This window comes from Mauremys reevesii, linkage group 7 (genome assembly GCF_016161935.1).
Source record: "Mauremys reevesii isolate NIE-2019 linkage group 7, ASM1616193v1, whole genome shotgun sequence".
Lineage (NCBI taxonomy): Eukaryota > Metazoa > Chordata > Testudines > Geoemydidae > Mauremys > Mauremys reevesii.
The window spans coordinates 5,572,120-5,592,677 of record NC_052629.1 but is presented as its reverse complement, the minus strand read 5'-3'; the positions used below and the strand labels follow the sequence as shown (position 1 = coordinate 5,592,677).

The 20,558-nt window shown below is 48.2% G+C and overlaps 1 protein-coding gene across 5 annotated transcripts in view; it reads left to right on the top strand.

The window, feature by feature from the left end:
- SH3PXD2A (SH3 and PX domains 2A) overlaps positions 1–20,558 on the top strand; it is a 373,953-nt gene that overhangs the window by 90,185 nt on the left and 263,210 nt on the right. For all 5 annotated transcript variants that reach the window (XM_039481034.1, XM_039481032.1, XM_039481030.1 and 2 more), the window contains one exon: positions 14,972–15,047. In XM_039481034.1, coding sequence (XP_039336968.1) covers positions 14,972–15,047 — 76 coding nt within the window. The remainder of the gene's footprint in view (positions 1–14,971; positions 15,048–20,558) is intronic.

Sequence of the window (20,558 nt, the reverse complement as noted above, 5' to 3'; positions counted from 1 at the left end):
AAGCCTGTGGGTTGGGTTTTTTTTTTTTTTTTAAACCATGGTGATAATGAGTTAATCCCCTGCTAGTCTAGATTTCCCAGAGGTGCTCTCACCCTCTGGGATAGAAAGCAAAGGAGTGCCCCTTCTCTCCACCATCTGGCTGTTGCTGCCTGTGTTGGAAGTAGGAGCACCTTCCCACCCCAAAATCCTTTTGCATATTAATACTAATCTACCAGGCTCAAAGTAAGAGTGAGATTTCAAAGTCTCCCACCCCACGTTATATCTACATCATGTCACTCAGGCTCTACAGTAAACCGATATTTGGAAGCAGACTTAATCACATCACTGCACCTGTTGAAAATTTAGGCTTTTTTAAAAACAATCCAACCCCCCCGCTACTCTCAATAGGTTTTCCTCCTCTCTTCCTGAACATACAAGGTTATAGTGCATGTGATGATGTGGGGAAGAAACACCTCAGGCCAGCCAGAGATCTGGGGTTTGAGTCACCTGCAACTGGCTGAGCATTTTTATATTATATATGTGTGTGTGTACGTAATATATTTAGTTACTTGAGCCAAGTTTGCCCCCAAAGAAGAACCTAATTAAGCAAGATAATTTTGCAGCTGGATTGTTGGCATCATCCAGTGCATCCTTGGTGAAACACCCACACAGTGTTATGTTTTCCTAGTGGCCTGTGCTGTTCTTGTGGAAGACAGCTGACATTTTAGTCCTGATTTATCCCTGATTTATCTGCAGTCTCACCACCTTGTACCTCCTCTATTTGATTCAACTAGCCACAAAGGACAAAGGTTCAACCATCAGGTAGCAAGTGAGATCTCTCTAGGAACATCATTGAGTGAAACTGGCTGGAACACAACCAGAGAAGACCTGGGACCAGATCCTCAGTTGGTGTAAAGGGCTGGTGCAGCTGCATGGATTTCATTGGAGCCAGGCCCTTTTCACCAGATGAGGTTACGGCTCATGGTGATGTATCCCTGTGTATGCAGTTAGTCCCACCCAAATCTTCATGAAAGGTTGGAAAACTCACAGTGATGACAATATTTCTTGACTTAAGACTTGGCGACATAAAAGCCAGCTGGCTAAAAACCTCTAACGTCTTTATCATAGACCGCCATCAATGCTTTTAATATTCAGCCAATATACCGGGACTGTAATTGATACCAGACACCATCTGGTCCACTAGCAATGTGTCCTGGGAGGAAAGGCCCTCTTCTGAATGAAAGCTCTGGAGTAATGGAGGAGCACGTATAGTTTAACACAGACACCCTGTAAACAGTTGCTATGACCACCCTGCTCCTGACAGCACATATAAAGTGGCTGTTGTCCAAACTCACCCGCTTTCCAAGGTTTTCCTTCCTTCTCAAATAAAGGAACAAAGCTCCAAGGCAGAACTGTACTTAGAAGCCTTATGTTTTTCTCCTTGGCTCCCTTCTAAGGGGGGCTGGTTAAGGTTTTTCCCTGCAGGACATGTCCCTCCCTTCAGCACTTTCTTGCTTCGGAGAGACACTCAGCTATTTATGCTCCTGTGTAGAGCTAATGAGACTCTCCTGGTTTGTCTGCCAGGCGGAGTCAGCAGAATAGCTTTGTACTTCCCTACAGGGTCCAACATCCTGACTCCCAATTTGTGGAGCCCAGATTGCAAACCTGAGCACCTTGTTTAACAGACCTCAGAACTCAGAATTGCACATAAATACCCATTCTGTAGGGTTGAGGCAGTGATTTATACAGAATCATGGCATCACAAACCAATTTGGGATTTGGACATCCTGCTAAGAGCCCATATTTGATAATCATGCCAATAATAAGATATCATTTTCCTTTTATGTTAGCTGCATAATTTGGGTATACTCAAACACAAGCAGTCACAATGAATGCACTTGATCAGCAACAGAAAACTGGACTGGTTTCCAATATGATTTTTTTCTTATTATTACCACTGAACATCAACCCTCAGAATAGATGAGACTGTGGATAGAAATGTGCGTAGGTGCTAGTAGACCATGGTGATGGGTGATAAAAATGAACCTAGAAAAGTGACTTAATTGCTGAGTGAGCATGTATTCATGTTTTTTTTGCGGATACAGACTAACACGGCTGCTACTCTGAAACCTGTCATGTATTCATTGTTACTTTCCAATTTGCAAGTTCTCTCACTGCAGATAAAACTTAGTGTGGGACCTTGAAATTCAGTCTGCTGTCAACTTCCTTCCCCACCTGGCAGCCCCAGTGACTCTGGCTGCCCATCTGTCAGTGCTGTAAAAGTTAAAGCCTCAGGAGTTCTCCCAAGCCTATTAAGCCAGGTGATGTCAGTTCTGCACAGAACAAAACACATACAAGCCAGCAACACACCTAAAACTGGGGGGATAAAGACTTGCAGCTGGAACTAAAATCTTTTTAAAAATGATCACCCTGCTGGCTGCTTTATAAAACTCCCATAAGGCCCGGAGTAGAATATCGGTTACATGTGCAGCTGCATCTCTCCATACGAGTGATAAGATTCTTTGTCTGAATTACCCCAAAGCCAGGAGATCAGGAGATGTATATGTTTGGAACAAGGCCCTCAGGCAAAACATTTGAAGATGTTTTTAAGCGGGTGCGGGGAAGGTAACTCTCTGGAGTACATAGTTAAAATGCACAGCTATATTTTCTTTGGCAGGCATGTTTTTTTCAGAGCCACACTTAGTGGGGCAGTCTAACCCCCCACAGCTGTGATCAGCATCCTAGGAAGCTGACAGATACCATTTCAGTTGGAGTTGCCAAAGTAAAATGTGCCATTGTGGTTTTTAAGCTGTTGTTTTCTGTTTTCAACGTCAGCTTAACGTTAGCTGTGGTTTCAATGGGGGCCTATATCAAGGGTATGTCTACACTGGAAACTTCAAAGCGCTGCTGCAGGAACACTTTGAAGTGCGAGTGTGGTGGCGCGCGAGCGCTGGGAGAGAGTTCTGGTAATCCACCTCCACGAGGGGCTCCCAGCACTCAGAGCCTGTCTACACTAGCGCTTTAAAGCTCTCAGACTTGCTGCGCTCAGGGGGACATTCATTGGATGAACAAACAGGCACGATTCCATAAGGGGTAAACCCAGTGTAAATGCTGTTGGCTTCAGCGGAGTTACCCCCATTTATAGCAGCGTAAGCGAGAAAAAGATCCGAGCCCAGTGATTGTAACTTGAACTGATTTGATGTAGCGTATGTCCAGATTCAACCCTGCCCCACACGCTCATGCGACGTCCCCTGAAGTCAATGGGAGTTGTGCCTGTTCATTAATTTGGCACCCCTGGAGAGTAGGGGATGGTACGAATGTAGCATAGTGTGTGTGTAATGAACTCCTTTATCTTACACACTCCCAGTAGTTGCTTTTCCTCCTACAGCTCATACTCCTTCTGCCTTCTTGATTTGGGTTCTGCTCACTTTTCTCATGCACTGAATGCCAAATTGATGGCAGTCATAGGTAGAGCTACGATTTTGGCATGGGTATTTTTATTAAAAGTCACTGATAGGACGCGGGCAATAAACAGTAAATCACGGATTTATTGAAACCAGAGCCCCGGCGCCGTGGGGTCAAGCTGGAGCCCTGCCGCCGGGGGCTGAATTATTGGCATTTTCAGAAAGTCATGGAGGTCTCGTAAAATCACGGAATCCGTGACCTCCACGACTGACTTGTAGCCTTAGTTATCATCTTTTGCTAGTTGTGCCCGTTTTAACACTCGCCTTTGTATGAATGTGTTATTTACGGCAGGGTTTGCATGGTTTATGTCACAGCTGCATTTGTGCTGGTGACTTCCCCATTTGCTCCAACCTCCTTTTGGCCCCGTGTAGAAGACCCTAGGCCTGTCTCTTTCTGCTTTAAGACTTATACTCTAGAAGTAGTGACAAAATCCAGTTCATCTTTAAAAGAGACCGGGAAGGGATGGTCCAGGGGTTAGGATTCTAGCCTGGGACTTGGGATAGCTGAGGTCAGTCCTGGCTCCAGCACAGATGTCCTGCCTGATCTTGGGCAAGTCACTTAGTCTCTCTGTACCTCAGCTATAAAACAGCAGTTCCCTATGTGACAAGGGGGAGGATAAATTCATCAAAGATTGCGAGGCGCTCGCATGTTACAATAATGAGGGCCAAATGAGGACCTTTGATGGAAAAAGCCTGAAATAGTTTTTGCCCAAACTGTCATTATTGTGCATGTTTAGGTCACACGGGGCTCACCGTGTGCCGGGGATGCTAAGCTACGTTCATGGGACACTCCCTAGCTGCTTGGTGAAAGTACAGTGCTTCTGTCCTGCGAAGTGACTGACAGGTGCACCAAATGCATCCTTCATATTCAGCCAGCATCTCCAAATGTCTTACAAGCTGGTTGCTTCCTAGGACTTAAGAAAAATTAGCATTTCTATATGAAAGATAAAAAATCGTTTTAGCTGGGAAACGGGCCTTCATAGTGGGCTCTTTTTTGATGGATTATGGAGGGGGGGAAGACTCAACCATTTCATTTTGATGCTGTATTGCTTGTAAGAGTTCCAAGATTTCTGTGGAAAATTTTCAGACCTAAAAATCCCTTTGAGAATTACCCCATCCTTTACGTGGTGGTTCTTTTTGTTTTACATGGATTTCCCTGCTTTTGTTTGACTGTTTCTCATGAATCACACTATATTTAATTCAGAACATATCCGAATACTGTAATCTTTGGTCATGTCAGCTGGAAACCCTGAAGGTTTTTGCTTAAAAGATTTTTTTTTTTAAAGGGAAACCAGTTGCTGCTGCTTCTCAGGGATTCTTGCTGAGCTTACACCCTTGGATGATATTAGCCTTGACAAGAGTGCCATATATAAGACACGGGAGGTGATTGTCCTGTTCTGCTTGTCACTGGCGCGGCTTCTAAGAGGTCCCGACCCCCAGTTTGAGAACCCCTGGTATAACTCCATTGACTTCAATGGCCTACTCCTGATCTACAGTGGCATGAGACAGCACAGAATCAGGCTCAAAGTGTTTTACAAACCCTAATTACTTCTCACAACACCCTGCTAGTGGAGAGTAGTGTTCTCTCCATTTTACAGACGAGGATCCCGAGACATAGAAAAGTCACAGACTTCCTCAAGGTCACAGAGCAAACCTGTGATAGAGGGTAGAATTCAACCCAAGTCTCTTGACTACTGGCCTGATGTCTTATCCGCCCTTCTTCGTTTGTTAGCCCTGGACCTTAATTATCAAGATTCTAGATGTATGGTTGCCTTTTTCAGAATATAGTTTAGTACTACTGGCCAGACATGCTCGTTTCCATCCCTTATGTATATCAATTCAATGACATAGGATGCCCAAGAATAATTTACAATATCTATCTGATGCAAGAATCCATGCACAACTCCAGGTGTCTGTTTCCATGTATCCCTGCTTCCAGTCCTTCTGTATGCAAATGGAGGTTTTTAATGAACAACTCCTTTTTAAATAAGGATTTGGGAAGCAGGAAGCTAATGCTGGCCCAGGCTTTCAAAGCAGACATCATTCTGGACCTGGGACAGCAGTTGAGAATGTGAATAAGTGGCAAAAACTCTTTGGGCTAAGAAAGAAACAAATGAAAGAGTGTAAAAATAACCCCCTGAAAATCAGTGCTGTTGGGTTGTTCAATAAGATATAATCTTAAGGCTCCATTGTAGCATGTAATCTGCTGTAGTGCGTGGTGTGGAGATACACCACCTCAGCCAGAGCTCCTGGGGGCATTATGTGTGTGTTATCATTGTGACTCAAGTAGGAATGGAGGGGAACTGTGGCTGCTGTGCTACCCCATCACAAGGTGTCGTGTGTGTGTGTGTGTTCTCTCCGTCCCCCTAGTGCAGGGGTCGGCAACCTTTCAAAGAAGAAGAGCCATTTTTTTGTTTTTGTCTTTGACTGAAATATTTCGAGAGCCGCATCACACGCAAAGCTACTCGTAGAGTTAGAATCGATCAGCTAATAATAGTTGAACATATTAAAGTTATTACTACTCGCCAATAGAATCTAGGTGCTTCAGCGAGGGCTGTACCAGACTGCCCACAGCCTGAGAGTGTGGCCACGGTGTTAAACCATGCTGGGTCCATGCTGCTGCATCTTCACTGATATCTTTAGCCAGGGTAGCTAGATTAAAGCTAGCAGAGCTGCAATCATGCTTCCGATTGCAACGTAGGCACCCCCTGCGTTTGTACAGTACCTAGCAGAATGGGGCCCTGATCTGGGTTGGGGCCTACTGATGTTACTGACATACAAATAAGTTTGGACCCATCTCTCCTTCAAATACTTGCATTCAGATTTGGGTTTGTTAAAATGCATTTGCTACAGGGCCTGTAGAGACAGGACAGTCCCTCAAGTGAGGCTCTGAATAAGGCCAGGATCCTGGCAGAGGGTCACAGTAATGTGATGTCACTGTACAATATGTGCACTCCCTGGGGGCTGAGTGGTCTCTGCCCTTCTGAATCACGGGATGCCAGGAGCATTGCATACCTGAGATGACACAATAGCTACACCCATGCTGCGGTGGATTATGTGCTTATGAGAACCTCACCCTGGCTTTGTATCAGACTCCGAATCCCCTGCATGCAAACCTCCCACCTCTCTGCAGGGTGCCAGTCTTCCTTGATGACAAAGCAGGGTGCTGGGGCGCAGGAGGGGGTGTGGGGTCAGGGAGGGAGTTTGGGTCCAGGAAGGGGTTCTGACCTGGGGCAGGGTTGGGGTGCGGGAGGGGGTGCGAGGTGCAGGCTCTGGCCAGGAGGTGCTTACCACAGGCAGCTCCTGGCCAGTGGTGCAGCAGGCTGCCTGCCTACCCTGTCCCCACGCCGCTCCTGGAAGTTGCTGGCTGCTGGCATGTCTGTGCGCATCCCCGGTGGGGGTGGGTAAGGCGGCTCCATGCGGTGCCCCCACCCCCAGCACCGTCCTCACAGCTCCCATTGGCCGGGAACCTCAGAGGCCAGCAGCCACCTCGCACCCCCTCAAAAAAACAGCTGCCCGCATGTGGCTCCGGAGCCACGGGTTGTGACCCCTTCCCTAGTGTGATGACAACTTCATTGGTCTCCACAGAAGGGGATGGGACCTTAGAATCATAGAATCTCAGGGTTGGAAGGGACCTCAGGAGGTCATCTAGTCCAACCCCCTGCTCAAAGCAGGACCAAACCCAACTAAATCATCCCAGCCAGGACTTTGTCAAGCCTGACCTTCCCTCTAGTAGGACTTGTTATGGCAGAAGCTCTGTAAAGGGTTGCCATCATGCCTGTCCCACACACAGCTATAAACTGGGGAAGGATTCCGGAGCCCTCTTCTCTTCAACTTGTGGGCCCATGCTGGCCTGGGCATAACTGAGTCCTGAAGTCCCTTGTTTTCTTGATGCCTTCAGTAGAGTTGGAAGTGAAATGTTATTGCCTCATCTGAATGCACAAAACCAGTTTGCATCCTGTGGAGAGGATGGGGTGTGCCGGAAATCTGCTCCTTTCGATCTAGTGGCCACGGTTTTAATTTCTTAAACTGGTTGTTTTTCATGCCTAATCTTAAAAAGCACAGCGTTCTGCAATGTGAGAGTGACTCTGCATTGCTTTACGACAGGCCTGAATTGTGTCTGCATTTCTTTTCACCTGTGGCTGTTTTATAATTTGCTGAAAAGGAACTGATTTGTGTGAAAGAGTCACTTAGTGTTGGTAGGCATTAAAACTATGTGGTACCATAGCTTGCTGGGTAGCCTTTATGTTATCTGAAGTGTAAGTAAAGCTGCATCCATTCCAGATGTAAAGAAACCAGCAAGAAGACAGGTGCTATAATAAGAGGTCACATGGGTGTCTTAATCTGCTGGCCATAAACTGCATGGAAAAGGTCATTCTTTTTGCGGGGGAGGGTCAGTGCTGCTCAGTTAGAACAAAAGAACTAATTGCCAAACAGGATATTGTAGAGAAAATCTGCAGCATCAGAATTACCAAATATGGGGTAACCATCCCAGCCGATTAGCTTCAACGACTTAAATTTGGCCCTGAATTTCCCAAACCCAAGACCAGTAGAAATGTTAATGATTTTTATTAACAGGCTATTTTTAATTTAAATAATTCTCTTTTAGTGGGTTAAATTCTACATTAATTTAGAATTTGCATCCCCTGTAATCCCATTAGGGTGACCAGATGTCCCGATTTTATAGGGACAGTCCCGATTTTGCGGACTTTTTCTTATATAGGCTCCTATTACCCCTCCCCCCATCCCAGTTTTTCACATTTGCTGTCTGGTCACTCTAAATCCCATGATGGGTTATAGTTCAGTGCAGAATTAGGCTCAATGTTTGCAACCCCACATATTGCAGCATTGAACAAATCTAATACACTAGCTTAGGGCTTGATTCGTGCTACCACAAGCTACATGGCTATTTTTAGTGGGCTGCTCAAGCAGAGCAGAGTTCTACCTGAACTGGGAAGCATGCTTCCAGCTGCAGTGTAGTCAGAGGGCTCTGAGGCTTTAATCTCCAGTCACACTGGCTTGTTAGCTGTACGCAGAGTGAGCCAGCTCCAGTATTGCTGCCCATAAGCATTCAAAAATTGAGTCAGGCCCTCTGAAATCCTGAGATTTGGCTAAAGATCATGAGAATTTAAAAAAAAATCATAAAAGTTGGGTTATTTTTATTAGCCTCCTGGTTTATGAACCTTTGGGGTGCACCTGGGTCATGCTTTCCAGCTTTTCTCTGCAACCAGGAGGGCTAGAAACTTTTTCTTTTTTAAAAGAAAACTCAGATTCTCACACAGTCACTTGCCTCCAGGATCTGGGGCTTTAAGGAAAAACACCCAATAGCGGGATAACACATGCAACTCTTATCTGCCGTACCAGCCATGCAAACTGGTTGTCTTCATTCCGGTTGCACAAGTGTAGCAAGGACTAAAATGTATCCACGTGCATATGTTGGTCCAGATTATGAACCCCTGACTCGCACTAGCTAGTAATTACTCACATGAGTAATGCCATTGATTTTAATGTGATTATTTGTATGAGTATCTGCTTGCCATTGTGAGTCACGGGTTCATAATCTGGACCATGATGTTTGTAGGCTTTCCATCTAAATACCTTTTAGCACAGCTGCAATGCTGAGATTGCTCAGTGTAAACCACAGTGCTGATGAGCAGTGCTTGTATAGGAAGTCCATCTGGGCACTCAAAATAACTCAGAGAGGTGAAGCCTGGAGTGGGTGGTTTTGGTGGTGAATTATTTGTGGCCCTACGTCTGTTATATCAAAAGGCAGAAGTTGCGTGTGTTTGTTCAGCATGATTCCATATGCTCATTTCCCACTTTCCACATACACTCCCTGTTTCCAAATGGATCCCCCACCCAGATGTCATGCTCACAACCTTCTCTTTGCACGTTTTATTGGTCATAGCTGGAGGTCCAGCAATGTCCAGCCTAGGACACCTCACTGATTGATTCCTGATCATTTTCCAAAAAATGCAGCTCAGACTCACCTGTTCCATGCCGCCTACAACTGCCAACCTTTTGTCTCTTCCAGCCTCCGCTCCCCTCTTTCTCTCACCCTGTGTCCTTGTGACATTGCCTTTGCTCCCACTAATGTACTTTCTGACACAGTGTGACGTGTTGCAAAGTTAAATTGCATTAACGAGAACAAGAGGACATTTGTGAAGCTCCCTCATTTTGAAGGAAAATAGCAATGTGTATTGTTCAAGTGAGGGACTCCAGGGGGAATATTTTTGCATCCGCCATGTTTAAATGCGTAAGAATAATAATTTCCTGTAGTATGCGAACACTTGCCATGCACCTAGTCATTCTCATCTTCAAAACTCTCTGCAGACATTTAATTAAGCCACAACCCCCCCTCTTCCCCTTGCCCCCCGAAAACTAGAGAATCAAGCACTACTATCCCCATTCTACAGATGGGGAACTTGCGAAACAAAGGGATTTATTTGTTCATGGCCACTAATCAGTTCAGGAGCAGTGTGCTCTGACTGGAACTAGAAGTTCCTGGCTTGCAGCCCTGAGCTCAGTGTATTAGAATCTATCCTTTGTCTCTTTGTATCGTTCCATATTTGGTTTCATTTTTGTTAGAGATGGGCCGAGCTGCCAAGTTCTTCTTCGAGCGATGGTACCTATTGTATTCCACCGAGGGTTTACACGTGTGCTGTGTGTCAGGAGCCAGAGAACTGGAAAGTAGTAGTGTCCGTTGGTCCGTGTGTGCGCCCTTGCTTCGCCTCGTGGTTTTGGCCGAGGCAATAAAGCAGGGGTGGGCAAACTAGGCACTGCGGGCCGAATTCGGCCCGTGAGCTGTTTTAGGTGTCCCGTGAGCCTCAACACCCGGCTCGGCCCCGCTCTGGCCGAGGTGCTGGGTCAGGGGCCACTGCACCACGCGGCTCGGCCCCGCTCCGGCTGGGGCGCTGGGTCGGGGGCTGCACCACGCAGCTCGGCCCCGCTCTGGCCGGGGCGCTGGGTCGAGGCTGCACCACGCAGCTCGGCCCTGCTCCGCCGGGCGCTGGGTCGGGACTGCACCACGCAGCTTGGCCCCGCTCTGGCCGGGCGCTGGGTCGGGGCTGCACCACGCGGCTCGGCCCCGGCTGGGGCACTGGGTTGGGGCTGCACCACGTGGCTCGCCCCGCCCGGCTGGGGCGCTGGGTCGGGGCTGCACCACGCAGCTCGGCCCCGCCCGGCCAGGGCGCTGGGTCGGGGCTGCACCACGCAGCTCGCCCTTCTCCGGCCGGGCGCTGGGTCGGGACTGCACCACGCAGCTTGGCCCGCTCTGGCCGGGCGCTGGGTCGGGGCTGCACCACGCGGCCCGCTCGGCTGGGGCACTGGGTTGGGGGCTGCACCACGCGGCTCGGCTCGGCTGGGGCACTGGGTTGGGGGCTGCACCACGCGGCTCGGCCCCGCTCCGGCTGGGGCGCTGGGTCGGGGGCTGCACCACGCAGCTCGGCCCCGCTCCGGCCAGGGCGCTGGGTCGGGGGCTGCACCACGCAGCTCGGCCCTTCTCCGGCCGGGGCGCTGGGTCGGGGACTGCACCACGCAGCTTGGCCCCGCTCTGGCCGGGGCGCTGGGTCGGGGACTGCACCACACGGCTCGGCCCCGCCCGGCTGGGGCACTGGGTCGGGGCTGCACCACGCGGCTCGGCCCGCTCGGCTGGGGCGCTGGGTCGGGGCTGCACCACGCAGCTCGGCCCCGCTCCGGCCGGGGCGCTGGGTCGGGGGCTACACCACGCAGCTCGGCCCTGCTCCGGCCGGGGCACTGGGATGGGGGCAGCACCATGTGGCTCGGCCCTGCTCTGGCCGGGCGCTGGGTCCCGGGCGCTGGGTCGGGGGCTGCACCACGCAGCTCGGGCCTGCTCTGGCCAGGGCGCTGGGTCGGGGGCTGCACCACGCGGCTCGGCCCCGCTCCGGCCAGGGCACTGGGTCGGGGGCCGCCATGCCATGTGGCTCGGCCCTGCTCCTTGGAGGGAGAGCCCATTCCACAAGAGCACAAGCATCCACTCTGGCCACACTTCACAATGTACCACGTCCAGGCATATGTAGGGCAGCCAAGTGGAGTTCGGTACATACCTTTGCTTCACGTTACGCCTTGGTGGAGGACTGTGCGCTGGGTGCTTTGTTTCTTCATTCAACCATTCCATACTCTTCCTTGCACCCTCCTCTGAATTAGGGACTGCTTGTTAATAACCCTCTGCAGAATACAATAGGGACCATCACTTGAAGAAGAAGAAGAGGTTACTTACCTGTAACTGGAGGTTCTTTGAGATGTGTGTGGTCCTGCCCTCCTTCCCCTCTGCTGCAGATCTGTTCGATTTGCAGTGGAGAAGGAAGTGAAGGCGTGGTCAGTCCGCCCCACCCTTTACTGCCTCAGACAAAACCCTGGGGTGAAGCAAGAGTACATGCATGGACCAATGGACACTACTACTTTCAAAGTCTCCAGCTCTGGACGCATGGTGCGCATGTGTAAACCCTCAGTGGAATACAAATAGGGACCACACATCTTGAAGAACCTCCAGTTACAGGTGAGTAACCTCCTTTTTTTAATGTCCTGAGTAAGTTTCCTGCAGTGCAGGGATCATAAACACTCTCTTAGCTTCTTCCATTGGATTGTTGGTTTTCCACCATCTCATTAATATTTAGCAGCACAGAAGCCTTACCGTGTGTGCTTCCTCATGCATGAATGAGAGCAATGGGTTGACCATTAGTTACTTCCCTTTTCCCCGCAAGTGGCAGGGGTATGTTTGCAACACACACCAAGTTGCTGCATCTGTGGAAGCGCCCCCACAAGCGCAGAGCCCACAGCAGCTGTCTGCTATACTTGTGTGTAAATCCATCCCTATCCAGTCACATCTTTGTTAGAAAGAGCTATCCTGGCAGAAGCAAGAGCTTGGGAGGAAAATGTTGATTAGGAAAGTTTAGCCAGTTTCTCCAGCTGTAGTTTATTGTATCTATTTTGCTGATATCCGCCCTTTAGATAAATAGTGCTAAATTATACACTTTGTGACCTTCTTGATGTGGTTAAAAAGGCCTGCATTAGCCAAGCTAATTTAACTCCAAGAATAACCCTGGGAGTTTGTGTCAGCTCCAGCTTGAGTCAGTCACTCTGGAGTAAAATGAGAATCATCTTCCTGGTTAAAAGTGTAGTGACAGCAAAACTGTAAGTTATACAGTGGCTTTTCCCACTGCCCCCCTCTCCCCCTTTAAATTAAACTTCTACTCATGTCCGACCCCAGGCACCCTGACTTCTACCTAGGAGAAAACAAAATTGCCAACAAAAATAATTCTTTCTCCATCGGTAGAAAAGCAAGTTATCTAACAATCTCTAAAGCCACAAACTATTTATTCACAAGGTTGGCTCACTGTTGGGAAATGTAGGATCTTTTATTTTTTTCTCCTGCACAGATGTTCCTTCTACTCTTTTGCTGTGCCATGTGCTTAGAAGGCTGAAGATGTTCTGTGCAGTAGAAGAAGAGAGAAAAAAAGCTTTTTTTTTTTTTTTGCTTTTTTTTGGCTGTGTTTGCAAAGCTTTTGGGATTTTTTAAAAAAAGGAAATCTGTTCAGGTAGCAAATGTTAATGGCTCCCACACCCCAGCTGGTTGGACATGTATCCTTTTTATATTAAGTGCTAATTAGATCCCCTTAGTCTAGCTGTCACTGCCATTGTAAATATTTGTGTTGATCTGTATGATAGTAGATTCAGTTCAGGTGAAATGAGAGGGTCATACAAGACTTGCAAGGTATTTCCCCTAGCCCAAGCTTTTAGAGGGGTTGTGTCGAATGGGGGACCCAGTGAGGGTTTCTTTGTGAGCCCCAAATCTGGGAGAAGATTAAAAAGACTATATAGCTTAGTGTATGTATTCTGACGTCATCACAGACTGAGTTAAAGTTGAGGACACACCAGATGGTTGGTAGGCATGGGACTGTCAGGTTAATACAACCTTCCTCCTTTATCAGATCTCGTGTAGTCCTGGACTGGGTCTAGGTTAGTCCTTGTGGCAGACCGTTCCTGGGGGTTCTCCATGGAACAGTGAAGTGCTGCAAGAACTGTTGCTTGGTGCTCTAAACCTCGGAGTCAGTCATGAACCCAATCCCCATCGTTAAAATGGACGTATATTACCTAGAGATCACAGGTCCCAGCATTTATTGCTTTATCTCGATCTGAGTGGAAAGCCGGTGGAAAGCTCCAGCGCTGAAACATGCAGGGGCGGCTCTAGGAATTTGGCCGCCCCAAGCAGGGTGGCACGCCGCAGGGGGCGCGCTGCCGGTCGCCGGTCCCGCGGCTCCGGGGGACCTCTTGCAAACGTGCCTGCGGAGGGAGCGCTGGTCCCACGGCTCCGGTGGAGCATCCGCAGGCATGACTGCGGAAGGGCCGCAGGATCCGCCTGCCGCCCTGCCGGCAAAATGCCGCCCCAAGCGCGCGCTTGGCGCGCTGGGGTCTGGAGCCGGCCCTGGCAACATGTAGTCTCTACAGCCCATGCTTTTGTAGTGAAGGGGTGGCTTGACTGCAATCTGCTCCATGTGATGCAGATTTAGTGCCTTCAAGTGCTTTGTCTCAGGGACTGTGTTTGTACAGCACTGAGTCCCATGGAGCCCTTGGTTGGTCCTCAGGCACTACTGTAATAGGCATGAGTAATAATAACAACATGGATGAGTTGGGGGTCTGCTGGGTGAATGTCTTAGTTTGCTGTAAATGTTCTCTATGGGTGAAATTAACCTCTGTTCAGGGAGCCAGTAGATCATAAGTGAGACTTCAGGGGTCCACAAGCCATGTGCTCAGGGGTGAACGTCACCCTATGTGCATGTGCATCATATTTCCTTGTATACATTCTGCGCTTGTCCCCCTTTGTAGTATTGTTTTTGCATGTGTCTGCGAGCAGAGCATTGATGATTCTCCACATTCACCGTCCCTGCAGTTGTTTCTCTCCTGCTCTCTCACTCGGGGGTGTTGTCACAGGGATTACAGTGAAGTGGAAAACATTTCCATAAGGGCTGGAAACTCCTCTGCCCAGTGTATCCATCCCTGGGAAAGCAGGAGTGCTCTGTCTAAGGGAACAAACCCAGTGGGAATAGTTCTGCCAACAAGAAGACAGATTCAGTGTTTTATTAAAATAACCTCTGGGTTTATTTCTGAGCAGCAGTTCTAGCCAGGTGGGTGGTCTCTCCTAGAGGGCAGGTGGAGCCCTCATCCTCACCAATCAGGGAGCAGAACGGGGATTGGAGACAAGGCATTTGTTTGGTAATGAAGGATGAGTACCTAATTTTAGAACTGCAGAAAGGCCAGATTCAGATACTTGCCTGGGCCCTGTCCCAGTGCGTACAAAGGAACCTACCTCCGTTTATTGGGGTGACTGTACCTTATGATACAGTCTCACTTGGACACTGTCACTCATTGCGGCCATTTCTCTGATTTGTCAATCCTCTGTAAAACCACAGATGTTCCGAGAAATAATCCCTGCAGTTAGAGGAGACTGGGAGGGTGAAGGGCAGAGTGGCCCTATGTGCCCTCTAAATGTATTTCTGTTTCTGTTGCAGATGCAGCTTCTGGATAAATTCCCCATTGAAGGAGGCCAGAAAGACCCCAAGCAGAGGATCATCCCCTTTCTACCAGGTAACACCTTGATGGTGGACTTGAACAGGGCAATGTAAGGAGTCAGCAACACATTCCATGACTGCTGAGTCCAGGCTAGGATGTAGGCACACAGTTTATGGTGACATTAATGAATCACAGGCTGCGTTAGCCACGCTGGGAGTCAGAGTGAACCACAGCGTCTATTCGTGTCCAGCAGCCTCAATAAAGAAAGCTCTTTATATTCATTACAGATGGTCTCTCTCCTATCACAAGCTGCTACAGGGACAGGGATGTGTTGACTATCTGTAAATACTAGATAAGGGAATATTTTATGGAGGGAAAAGAGAATGAACATAACAAGTTTTTAATGATTTAAGAAAAAAATTACGCTAGACATTATGAAGCATTTTCTAATAGTAAGGCCCACTGGACAACATCACTGAAGTCCTATATTTAGAGAAGTTCTGAGCAGACGAGGTAGATCTGAAAGTCCAGCTGTGGACTGGCTGACTCTGATCATCAAAGGTAATAAAGGTTTTGCACCTGGAACTTAGTTGACAATTCTGATGATGATGCAGAAGCCAGGATAGGATCCACCTCCCTTTCCCATCATGAAATAGGCAGTGACAGTGGGTGAAGAAAGAAGAAAAAGTTTATATTAGTTGGAAAAGCAAATAGATGCTATCCTGAATAGGCACAGGGAGCTGAGTTGTTAGGTAAGAAGGTGCCATTTTTACACAGTACCTTTTCTGGCCCTTAAGGAATAAAATACAATAAGTCTAAATCCCACGTTCTTTCATTCTGAAGGACTAGTCAGGGGCTACGGTGGTGTGAATGTGGGGAACACCGATTGTATGCGATGCAAGAGAGAGCCTGAACCAAGGAGAACCATAGGGTGAGAATGGCTTACAGCACTAAGATCAAGGGGAATCCAGTGTGGAAAAGCATATACAACAGGGGTTGGCAACCTTTCAGAAGTGGTGTGCCGAGTCTTCATTTATTCACTCTAATTTAAGGTTTCACGTGCCAGTAATACATTTTAATGTTTTTTAGAAGGTCTCTTTCTATATGTTTATAATATATAACTAAACTATTGTTGTATGTAAAGTAAATAAGGTTTTAAAAATGTTTAAGAAGCTTCATTTAAAATTAAATTAAAATGCAGAGCCCCCCGGACCAGTGGCCAGGACCCAGTCAGTGTGAGTGCCACTGAAAATCAGCTCGCGTGCTGCCTTTGGCACACATGCCATAGGTTGCCTACCCCTGGTATGCAACATGTATGGGCAAAACCAAATGCAACTGCATGTTCCTATTTCTACAGGGTGGGCCCAGTTCAGCCTGCAGACATACCCATGCAGCTCCCACTGAAGCTAAAGGGAGCTGTGCATCCGCAACAGAGGGCAAATTGGGCCTTGTGTGTACAAAGAGGCTTATTTGAAAACAGGGCAAATGTGACGTTTCCTGCTGCTCTCAGGAAAGCTTAGAAGAGAGAGAGACACAAAAGGATATCGCCTCCCTCTACCTCTCTGCGTTTGTTTCAGTTCGTAGTCCCCCTTTGCTCCATTAACAGAGTCCACCTCCCACCTCCCTGCATGTCCTTCTCCCAACCTTACCCGCTGGCCTTCTTCACACTTCCCCGTATTGCTGGACTCTCTCCCCCATCCCTTGGTGCCAGGTATCCACCCTCCCTTCATTCAAATCCCCGCTTCCATGAGGCTCACAAATGCAAACCCACCATGCCAGGAAACATTGCCTCCACGGGCTGGCCACCGTCATCTAGGTCTCCTGACGCATCTCCTGGTGTCCATTTAGGCCCAGGTTCCAATCTCTTTATTCAGGCTGAACACCACACGTAGCTCTATTGACTTCTGCGGGACTTAGGGTGACCTGTCATCCCTAGTTGTGCAGGACAGTCCCTAACTCTACATTTCAAGTCCCGGGGCTGGGCTGAATGACTCTGGGACAGCATGTGTCCCTGATTCCCTGCGGCACCGCTCCACGCCTGCCTGAGGCTCAGGGGCGGCGCCAGCCTCTTCCCAGTGGTGGTGGAGGCTGAGGTGGGTTTTAGCGCTCCCCCCCACCACCATAAGGCCCTGCCCCCTGCTCTTCCTCTTGCTCCTGAGGCCTTGCCACTGGCCAGGCCAGAAACCAGAGCTGGGCAGTCGTAAAAGCTGCCCAGGGAGCCCCCGGGGCAGGGACACGGGCCAAGGGATGCTCTTGTGCACTCTGGCCCCCCGCCCAGGGCAGGTGGAGGGTCTGGGACTCCCCATAGTGGCCCAGGCTCCCTGGGCAGCTCTTTTAACTGCCCAGCTCCGGCCTGGCCAGAGGGTGGGGCCTCAGGAGCAGGGGGCAGGACTCCTGCAGATGTTCCATTTTTGCATTTTGAAAAGGTGGTCACCCTAGCGGGACTCTGAGTGAAGTTAAGAACTCTTCAGCCTGAGTCGGGAGAACAGAATCTAGCCCATAGTTTCTCTGGGCCAACGGACCTTCTCTTTCTTTGTCTCATACAGTTCTGAGTGCACCTCAGCTCCTTAACAAAGAATAAATAATTATGGTTTCCACTCACCACTAAGAGATCAAGGAAATTGACAACAGGTTATGTGCATGAGAATTTCTGAGATACTGGCCAGTAAATATCCCTTTGCCCTGACACACTATCACTTCTACAGCTCAGTGAAAGAGTAAGGAGCATGACGGATCGCCTCTCCTTAGAGTAATTTCACATACTTTCATACAACCACTTCCAGCCGAGGTCACAGGGGAATGATCAGGATGGCACCCGGAAGACAAGGTCCAGGACACAGTTTGCTGTTGAAGTGCACGTTCCAGACCAGCTTTCTATTGTTTGGCTAGATGGCTTTGGGTGTTGGTCGGAAGTCTGGCTGGCTGCATTGAATTTCACAAAAGTGGAGGGGGCTAAGCCCATTAAAAGGTTAACTCTGCCTTTAGCTATAAAAATGGGATCCCGTGTCTTCCCTGAGGGGCGATAAAGTGAAGTTAAATCAAAGTCATAGTGGGAGGGTAAGGCCTATCTAGGAACACATTGCAGGCACTGATGCAATTTGAGGCTGAGCAGCTGCTGCAGTTGTTCAGGGAGAAGAGCTGAGTGGTTTGCAGGGAAGCAGGGCCTTGAAATAGTACAGTGCAAATGCGCATGCCGTGAACGTCGGAGTCACAGCCTGACAGCACCCTCCACAGACCTTCTGAAAAGCTGCAGCGTGTTCAAGGCAGCACCGGCTTTCCTCACGCAACAGATCTCTTTCCTACAGACCTTTTGCAGCCAGATGGAGGCGGTGTTGTTTTCTGGTTAGAGCACAGCACTGCAGAGGCAGGAATCTGGGTTCTATCCCCCGCTGTGCCACTGACTTTCTGGGAATGTCACATTATATCTCCATTCCCCCAGTGGTAAAACGTGGTTAATCATGCTTACCCTTCCCTCCTACTCTAATGTGTTGTGGGATGAAAAATCCTCTCTATGGGAGAATTATTAATGTTCATGCTCCAAGCTGACACAGATGTTAACATCTGTCTCGGCAGGTGAGTTATTCATCCTGTCATTCAACAGGCATTGACCAATTTATTGTGGTTTGCCCTCAAAGAAGTCTAGATAGGCGCTTCGCTGATTCCCAAAATTTGCCCCCATTCCTTGGTGGTGGTGGTGAGATATTGACGGGTGACCCTTATAGGGGAGTAGAGACCAATCTGTCCGTCATACGACAGCATTAACCCTTCCACCCTCCAAGGACGCTAGGGTAGGATATTGTTGTATTTCCCTAAAGGCGAAAAAAAATAAGATCAGGAAAACAAACTCGTTCTGACTTGGTGTCCCACATGGAGATGCTGCCAGACTTGAAGATGCTTCTGCCATAGTTTGCTAAACAAGGAGCTGCTATGTCAGTTCGCTGCCTCCTCCTTTTTTAGCTGCTGCTGATCTGTTCTTTGATTTACCAGTGCCGAAGCTTTGTAAGGGAACAAGCTGCTCTGAAGAGTGACTCCACTAAATGTCAAACAACGTCAGACTATGTTAAATAAACTAGCTGCTGTAATTAGAATACACATGGTATTTCTACAGCCAAAGCGGCTGGTTATTGAAACAAATACCTGGCTATAAACTGTCCTAATTAAAAAGCAGGCACGAAAGAGGCTTGTATTTGAAACCTGCTTTTACAAGGGCATCACAATCCCCTTTGTTTATTATGAGCCTGATCATACGTGATGCAGAGTGCTTCTTTCTGCATGGTGTTGAGTGCCCTAAACTCCGGATTGTAGTTTGAGGGTCCTTGGCATGTCTCCAAATCAGGCTCTATAAGAAAGAATGGAGCACATGACAGCACAAATACTCCTGGATGTAAATACCCGAAACCACAAGTAATGTGGTTGTGCCTTCTCCCAATAACGATATGATTTCAGATGCAAAGAATAAAGGGACCCCTTTTCTAGGTCACTTTCCAACGGAAAAACGCTCGTAAAAGACTGACTCACTGGGTCACACTTAGCCATTTTATTACTAGTGACAGCAGAACAGGCAGAGTAGTTGATGATTAAGGCTGAAGTGGATGGGTAGATTGCATTTATGTGAATCACCTGCTGTAGCACCTGGGCTAGAATTAAGGAATATTCTTTAGAGGCTAGAACATGGGAATGGGGAGTCAGGAATCTTGGATTCTGTTTTCAGCTCTAGAAGGGAGTGTACTCTAGTGGTCGGAGCGGGGTGGGATGGGGGGTGAGTCTGGGCTCTATTCTGGAAGGCAGTGGGCCGTAGTAGGAGCAGTAGGGGGCTGGAAAGCAGGACTGCTGATTACTGTGTGCTGGTGTTATGGAATATTTTCTAGTGGCTAGAGCGGGGAATTGAGAGTCAGGGCTCCTGAGTTCTATTTCCAGATTTGGGAATGAATTTTCTTTAGAGGTTAGAGGTGAAGACTGCAGGTCAGGACTCCTCATCACTGTGTGTTTTTATTGCAGTATCATTATTGTTCCTCATCCATGTCCTCACTTTTATTTGTTACCTTCACTCATCGTATCACTTCTAACATTAGCTTGGGGAAGGGACAGTAGTTATCTGTTTGTAGATTGTGCCTGCCTGTATTTGAATACTGTAAAAATAATAATACCAATAAATTCCTGACTCTGACATGCTGTTTGATCTCAAGCACGTCATGTAATCAGCTTGTGCCTCAGTTTACCCATCTGTGAAATGGGGATAAGAAGGATTTATTTCAATTTACAGACAGAAAAAAAAACCTATTGCCACTCCAGTCAGTTTGCTTGTCTGTTGTATTCTGCTCCCCATCCCTTTGTCTGTGCAGATTGCAATTAGTCTTTTTTGTTCGGACAGCATCCTTTTGCTGTGGGTTTGGTTCCTGCCAGAGGAGGGTGATGGAATGGCTGATGATCATAGCTGGTTTATTGAACTGCAGCTTTTCCATGTGATTTTCATTGTATTGCAGTGGTAGTGATTGGCCCTTCCGCACTAAATCCTGCTGTTTCTGAGAGTAAAAGCATGCAATGTGTCACAGCGTTCTGAATTCTGTCAGCCTGGGAATGTCTGAA